This window comes from Pyxicephalus adspersus, chromosome 2 (assembly GCF_032062135.1).
Source record: "Pyxicephalus adspersus chromosome 2, UCB_Pads_2.0, whole genome shotgun sequence".
Taxonomy (NCBI): Eukaryota; Metazoa; Chordata; class Amphibia; order Anura; family Pyxicephalidae; genus Pyxicephalus; species Pyxicephalus adspersus.
In genome coordinates this window covers 5,917,682-5,925,581 of record NC_092859.1, presented here as the reverse complement: position 1 = coordinate 5,925,581, position 7,900 = coordinate 5,917,682, and the positions used below count along the sequence as shown (strand labels likewise).

The 7,900-nt window shown below is 40.8% G+C and overlaps 2 protein-coding genes across 2 annotated transcripts in view; one reads left to right on the top strand and one right to left on the bottom strand.

The window, feature by feature from the left end:
- The window catches only part of SLC25A11 (solute carrier family 25 member 11), a 14,279-nt gene extending 12,591 nt beyond the window's left edge, over positions 1-1,688 (top strand). Inside the window, exon 8 of the mRNA XM_072399324.1 lies at positions 545-1,688. Coding sequence (XP_072255425.1) covers positions 545-700 — 156 coding nt within the window. The 3' untranslated portion in view covers positions 701-1,688. The remainder of the gene's footprint in view (positions 1-544) is intronic.
- A 1,315-nt stretch (positions 1,689-3,003) lies between these two features.
- Positions 3,004-7,900, bottom strand: part of GP1BA (glycoprotein Ib platelet subunit alpha) — a 6,626-nt gene continuing 1,729 nt past the window's right edge. Inside the window, exons 2-3 of the mRNA XM_072399322.1 lie at positions 5,684-6,182; positions 3,004-4,584 (exon numbers count right to left, since the gene is read on the bottom strand). Of these exons, the coding sequence (XP_072255423.1) occupies positions 3,292-4,584; positions 5,684-6,175 (1,785 nt within the window). The 5' untranslated portion in view covers positions 6,176-6,182 and the 3' untranslated portion in view covers positions 3,004-3,291. The remainder of the gene's footprint in view (positions 4,585-5,683; positions 6,183-7,900) is intronic.

The window sequence follows — 7,900 nt, the reverse complement described above, 5'->3', positions numbered from 1 at the left end:
TCCAGGAGAGGAGAGTTATAGAGGAAGGAGCAGAGTCCTCCAGAGGAGTATTTCTGGAGAGGAGAGTTATAGAGGAAGGAACAGAGTCCTCCAGCAGAGTATTTCAGGAGAGGAGAGTTATATAGGAAGGAGCAGAGTCCTCCAGCAGAGTAGAGTATTTCAGGAGAGGAGAGTTATAGAGGAAGGAGCAGAGTCCTCCAGCAGGGCAGAGTATTTCAGGAGAGGAGAGTTATAGAGGAAGGAGCAGAGTCCTCCAGCAGGGCAGAGTATTTCAGGAGAGGAGAGTTATAGAGGAAGGGGCAGAGTCCTCCAGCAGAGCAGAGTATTTCAGGAGAGGAGAGTTATAGAGGAAGGGGCAGAGTCCTCCAGCATTGTAGAGAATATAAAGAAAGTAGAGTTAGAGGAAGGAGCAGAGTATTTCAGGAGAGAAGATTGGGAGTAGGAATCCTCTAGCATGGTCTGAGGTCCTCTCTGTGTCACTCCTAGTTCTTTTCTGTATATGTTCCTTGTTAATGATCTGTAACCCTCTTGCCCCCCCCGGCAGGATGTCCTTATGAAGGTGGTTCGGTATGAAGGATTCTTCAGCCTCTGGAAAGGTTTCACCCCTTACTACGCCCGGCTGGGACCCCACACTGTCCTGACTTTCATCTTCCTGGAACAGATGAACAAATACTACAAGAAGTTCTTCCTCAGTGGATGATAAGACTGGTCCTCCCTATTTATTCGGCCTACAGACCCAAATCCTGAAGCCAACCCCCCCTTCTCCCCTCAGCCAGCCAATGACAACCGGGGCCCCAAAATACTCCCCCCTGCCCTTCTGGTTTACATTGTGTAATAAGTGTGCAATAGCGGAGGAGGGGGCCCTGTCTTTATATGTCGCTTTAAAGAAAAACTCCACAAAGCACTTATTTGTCATTTTACAAAAGCCATTTTTCTTGTGGAAAACAATTTGTACGTTGCCCTCGTGGCTTTAACTGCAAGGTGCATATGCAATCATTTGGCCCCCACAATTCCTGCAGAAAATAAATGAGGGGGTGGACTCAAACATCAAAAACCTCTGAGGGTGTCGGGTATAGAAATTGCTTATTAGATTTTCTCCTACGCGGAGGGGAGGTTAAAGTATTAGAGATGTCATAAGCTTCTTGTTTTCAAAATCATCTCTCGCTTTATTTTTAGTTAGACCGGAGTTTTTCTTTATTTGTCTGCACAATCAACACACCGGTCTCTCGCAAAGGTACCAGGATTTAAAGGGGAACCCCATGCTAACACATGGACGGGAGAAGAGGCAAGAATGCAGTGTGTAAGTTCTTTGCGCCTCCAGCGATCCTCCAGTCGCCTCCTTTGATGTTGTCAGCTTGCAATGCCAGCTAAAGTCTCCTCCTACAGTTGGCATTGCAAAGCACAATTTGGCCATTGAGGACATGGAGGGCGAATGTAACTTTCCCACCCCACTACCCCTTCTCCCTCACCTGACTCTACCAAATTCGCAATTACAAATTTGTCAGGATGGTGTTTTCCTTTAAACGGTTATTCGGAGAGACCTCAGCCAAAGCAATTTTATTTTTTATCATCTGTTACATTGTTGGAGGTTATTGTAATAAAATTGATGATAAATTCTATTTATGCAAACCTGTAACTTCTTCTGAGCAATGAGGGTCCGGTATATAAACTGCGATTTGTCCTTATTACTCTGTTGTGCTTTTGTGTTCTTTTATGTTTTTCATTGGCTTCACACCAACATCACCTTTAAAGGGACGTTAATAAAAGGGAAATAGAACCATCTTTGTTGGGGATAGAGTGCATTAGGCCTTGTTGCAGATTCTAATGAAACGGTGGAAAATTATTGTTCCAAACAGCAAAACAAAAGTCCTACCTGAGTTGGAATTACCTTTAAAATTGGCCGTACACAAATACCTAATTTTGTATCTCTGATGAAGCTAATCTCTGGCCACCTTTGAATACATAGAAAGTGTCTGGTGAAACATGACTTTGTTCTGTTTGACCCCAGAAATGAATTACAAATTGGTTGAAATTTCCAGCTGTAGCAGAACGTGTACTTTTTAGGCTGATGACAATTTTAAGTCATGCATGAACATATGGATTTCACTATTTTTGCATGGAGTAGTGTGGCTATCTAAAGCACTTTGGAAATCTAATACAAAGTCCACAATTCTTAGAGACCCGTGATATTACCGACACATCATATAAATGAAAACTCAGCCCACCCAATCACTGGAGACCAATGACATCACCAGTAATGAGAACACAGCCTATCCAATCGCTGCAAACCAATTAAATCACCATTTAGGGGAAAACAGCCCATCCAATTACCAGTGACTGGTGACATCACCAACAGTTCATACATATGAGAACATGAGCCTGTCCAATTACTGGAAAGTAGTGACATCTCCATTAATGAAACTACAGTTCATCCAATTATCAGAGACTAGTGATATTACTGTCACTTCAAATACATGAGAACATGAGATGATTTCCAAAAGTTCTTATACATGAAAACTCAGCTCATCCAATCACTGGAGACCAGTGACATCACTAATAATGAGAACACAACCCATACAATCACTGAAAACCAATGACACCACAGTCCAGGGTTCTCCCCAGGCACTTTTAGCTAGGTGCACCACCCGGCACTTTTCAGCACCCACCCGGCTGTTTTTGGTGGTTACTAAAGAGTTTGGTCACAATACAGGGGCTAAAATTTTCTCCTACCCGGCTTAAAAAAATTTCTGGGTTGAGCACTACAGTCCATCCAATTACTAGAGACTAGTGACATTACCCACACTTCATATAAACCAGCGGGATCACTATTCATGACAACACAGCTCATCTATTGACCAACAAAATCACTGAAATCACGCACCCCATTTAATCAGTGATGTCACTGATACTTCACATTCATAAGAATGCAGCCCATCCGATTGCTAGTAAATATGATATTGCCTACATTTCATACTCCATTAACTAGAAACTAGTTACTTGATCTTTTCATATATATGAGAATCCATAAAGCTTTTTATTTTTTTGTAATGTGGGGAGGGGGTTTACAGTTCAGGTTTTAATATGGATTATTTTATGTGAGGTGACATTTGTAGTTGTGTTTTTAAGCAAACATAAACCTTTTTCTATAGTACAGCATAGAATAATAATTTTTTTTTTCGTACTGGCTGAGCATTATAGCTTTTATCTTGACTTTCTTCCATTGTCATATTTATGTATATATATATATATATATATATATATATATATATATATATAAAATCCCTTGCCTTATTACAAAATGGCTGAGGTGTATAGCTTCTTCTGGTCCCTGGTATTGGCTTCCAGCACCAGCATCCTTGTCACCCCAGATAATGACTGGTCACTGAAGTTGTTTTCAATATCGCGGACAAGTAGTATCTCATCTTCATTAACTGGTGCCCGCAGGCTGTACCGGATTAGCCGTATATTCGGCATCTTCTCCATTAGGGCTTGATAATGCCGATAAAGATGTGTGTGTGTCCAAACCAGCAAGCATGCCGTTAGGATGATCTCGGCCAAGAGAAGGAGTAGACCCACAATATAGAGGATTAGGTGAAGGAAGCAACAGTTTTTGAGAATTTTGTACTCCAGCCATGACATGCCATGGGCTTCTGCTCTGCCAACTCTTGCTGGTGGCATGGTGAAGAATAAGTAAGTATCTGTAGTCCTAAACAGTGCTTCTGTGACTTTGGCACTGGTAGGCATGTGGGTTATGTTTGCAGGATGCTTTTGTGTTGACACAGTTGAGGTGGCCATGACTGTACTAGGTGCCACCTTTAATGTTGGAAGAGTAGAAGTTGTGTGGAAAGTGGTTGTTGGATGAGTAGATGAAGGCATTTCCGTGGTTTCAAGAGTAGTTGTCCTTTTCTCAGTAGTTGTCATTATAATAGTTTTGTATGGTGTTGTGGTTATTTTTCTTGTTGTTGAAGTTGTGGTGGTTGTTGGAGTTGTCGTGGACAGTTTTGTTGAAGTTACAATTGGGGTTGTCAATTGTTTAATCTTAGAAGTTGTAGCAGCTAATGTTGGATGCCTTGTGGTCAGCACATGGGTAATTTTCACTGTTGTAATCTTTGTCGTTTTCCATGGTTTTGGGGTCTGGGCAATGGTTGACTGTGCTTGTGTGGTTTTCTTAGGTATTGGTATAAATTTTGTTGGTATAAAATGTTGATCTGCATCACCAAGTCCTTTTCCACTACAATCGGGCATATCATAATCGATAAGTGGGGTTCCATCAGAGCAGAGGACACTTTTCTCGTCACCTACTGGAGTTCCATTAGACAAATAATAGATAATATGTCCATTGTCTTCCATCCAGTCCTTTAAATATTGCAGGGCACAGTTGCAGATCCACGGGTTCTTGTCAAGATATACATAGGCAAGAGAATCCAATCCATCAAAGAACTTATCTGGAATGTTTGTTAGTTTATTTCCTGTCAAGTAAAATTGTTTGAGAGAGACAGGACCGGAGATAAGGTGGGCTGAAAGTTCCCACAGTTGATTGTATGATAAATCTAGTAGGTCCAGACTTTTCAGGTCATTAAAAACCTGTATAAAGAAAAGAATTCAAGTGTAAGTTTTTCTAAAGGAAATCCTTTTTTGTTTGATGACTAAAACATCTTAGTAGATATCCATATTTCATCATTGTAAGATCATTAGAGCTTGTCTGCAAATTCTTGGTCGTTGCATGGGTTGGGTGGCAGATATGAAATCAGATGTGTAATAGCCGAGAGGAAGCTTTAGTTATATGATGCTGGAATGGCATATAGATTTATTTTTATAGAATCTGCTTTTGTTGGCCCTCATATGGTATGGGGTGGATCTTGGGCCCAAGCCAAAAGCCTGTATTGGTCAGATTTATTGCTTTCAATGGCTACATTTTTACAGATTATGCCACAAAGAAGAATTTAAAATTCAATCTAAAATAAGGCTAGATTATTCCCACCTTAAAGCAGAACTAAAAAAAAAAAATGTACTTACCTTTATTCCTGCAGATCCCTTGATGGCGCTGCAGTGTTCTCCCCAGCCCCTTTTAGCCGGGCTCACCACCCAGAACTTTTAAGCAGCCACCCGGCTGTTTTTGGGTGATTACTGATGAGTTGGGTCACAATACAGGGGCTGCCACCCGCCTACAATTTCTTCCCACCCAGCTTAAAAAAAAAATTCTGGGTTGAGCACTGCGCTGGTCCTTCTTACGATATGGTCCCGTGTCTTCCTGGGATTCCTCATCGCCCCAGTGCGGAGGAGGCGTTGATCGCCGCCGTCTTCTCTCTTCCCTCTTCTTGCTACATCACCTAGTCTCGCAGGTGTGGGATCAGATGACGTTGCCACTGTGAAGGGGAAAGAAAAAGACAGCCGATCTCACTGCGCATGCATGAAATAGGCATCTCTTTCCGCTTGGTGGAAAAAATGCCCCTTCTGCGCATGCCCAAAATTGATCATGTGCAGAAGAAGCAACCAGAGCCTCCCGAGATGCATAATTTCGGTATCCTGGGAGGCTCCACACTCCCATTAAGTACCTAAAGGGGCGGTACAGTTTATATCTGAAAACTATCTATCAAGCTTTGATAGGATTACTTTGCCATGTAAGATATTGTGAGATGAACAAAAATAGTAAGGTCAGTGAATCATAAAAACATGTTCTCACCTCTCCCGAAAGTGAGTGGATGGAATTTTTCTGGAGCTCCAGCATCTTTAAACCATTCAGCCCTTTGAATGCAGAGTCCGAGACAGTAGAAATGCGATTGTTGGTCAAAACAAGCCTAGTTAGGCTGGACAGTTGGGACAAATCTGGGATTCCGGTTAATGAATTATTTGCCAGATTTAATTCTTCTAACATAATCGGAAGGTCCACCTTAAAGCTAGTCAAAGCATTGTCTGATAAGTCCAGCTCTACTAGCTCTTTCATTCCCTTAAAAGTGGAGGTGGAGATGGCCTTCAGGTTATTAAAACTCAGGATGAGGATACCAGTGTCTGGGGGTATTTCCTTCATGGGAACGCTGGTTAAGGAAAGTTGAATACAAGACGTCTCTTTCTTTCTCTTGCTGAGATTCTCCTCTGAGACACAAGAAGTGTAGACTTGGTTGGCCAAAAAGAGGCCAAAGATCCCGAAATAAAGAACAGGACTAACGGCAACCATGGTGAGGCTAGAAAACAAGAAACATGTTAATGTTCATGGGGAATGTTAAAAACTACACTTTGTTGGCACACATGTTCAGTATCATCAGCACAGTTGAGCCGCCTAAATCACCCGTGTAGCTCCAACCTTGCAATAAATCATATAAACCTGCCAGATCACTGTCTTCATCTGTCAAAAAACGCTGAGATCCTGGGATACCTGGCACTTCCTGACCTCCCTTGCGATTAACCAGACTGAATAATCAGGTGCACTGGAGTTACGTCATCCTGACCCAGCGAATCAATATGGCCAAGGACCCAACTCAAGGAAGAAAATTGGGTGAAGATGGTGGCAACTACGCTAAGGACAGGTGATTGCCATCAGGCAGATAAGGTTATTTTTATTGTAGTTCCTCTTGAAATATTGTTTTTCAAAGCAGTGGCTTAGACCAACCACACTGTGTACACAAGGAGAACTATTCTCTCTCAGTCCTAAAGTAATTACAGTACTGTGATGAAAGCAATCATCGCTATTAGGTATTATAAAAGTTGTGATCAGATTTTTAAAAATGGAGAACAATGTAGCCCCATGGACTTTTTTCAGAATTTTGAGAATGAGCTGTGAAGCACAACTACCGGTATGTAGCACAAGCATTTAGGAAAAAGACTGAATATGCAATAAGCAGACCAAGCTGCTTCCATACGAGACAAACAATAACACATTTAAAACCATTAGTAAAATAAAATAAAAATCAAGCTTATCTTTTAAACTTCAGTTTCATCATCTCTACTTTGTCAGTTTCTGAAGTCACCCACCAGATGTCTCCAGTGATCTAGCATATCCATTTTTGGTTGACACCTACAATGGAGCAACCTTTATTGGGTATATAAACCCTAACTTTGAACTCTATTTTAGTATAGTATATATACAAAGCATTTGAAAGCATTTTGTTATAATATCTGTTTAATAACCTGATGACCATTTTTAACAAATCCACTGATGTCCTGTCTAGTTTCTCTTAACAGGAGTCAAAACAGCTTTGCATCCACCATATTTTTCTCAACATAAAATTCATTTAAATGTAACTTAGAAAGGCTGCCAGGATAAAAATATTGGACCTGCCATTTGTAACTTATTGCAGTGACCACTTCCTGAACTAACAAATTAAAATAGCTCGTTCTGCCATTTATTATCGGGGGCATAGAAAGAACAAAAGACAGACAGACCATTTCTCACACAAAAAGAAACAAAAGAAACACAAAGGAACCTGCAGCAGCCAAAGAAGTAGTTAAAAGTTTCAGATTAGAGTTACTGAAGCTGTGAAGAGCTACGGGTGCAGTTTTGGCCTTGGGTTCTGTCAACTCATATCAGGATACAAAAAAACAAAACAAGAAACAAAAAACAAAACAAAATGACAGTTAGCATGCTCTTATGCTAGCCTTAAAATCCCTACAAACCATGGCACACAAAATTTAGCTCATCTCCATTAAAGTTATAGGTTGCATAAGTGAAGCAGGAACTAATTGGACCCAAATCTCAAAATATAACTAAACACAAAAATGAAAATATTTTCCCATCAGAATTCTCCGGAAATATGAATAGCTTTTTTTAAAAGAGAAAGGATATCTAATTTGGAACTAGATAGCCATCATTTTGGTATAGAGACCCAAAAAATAAAAACATCTTACAACCAGAACCCCCATGATGAAAAAATTACCCATTCCCATTCCCATTTACCCCCCCCCC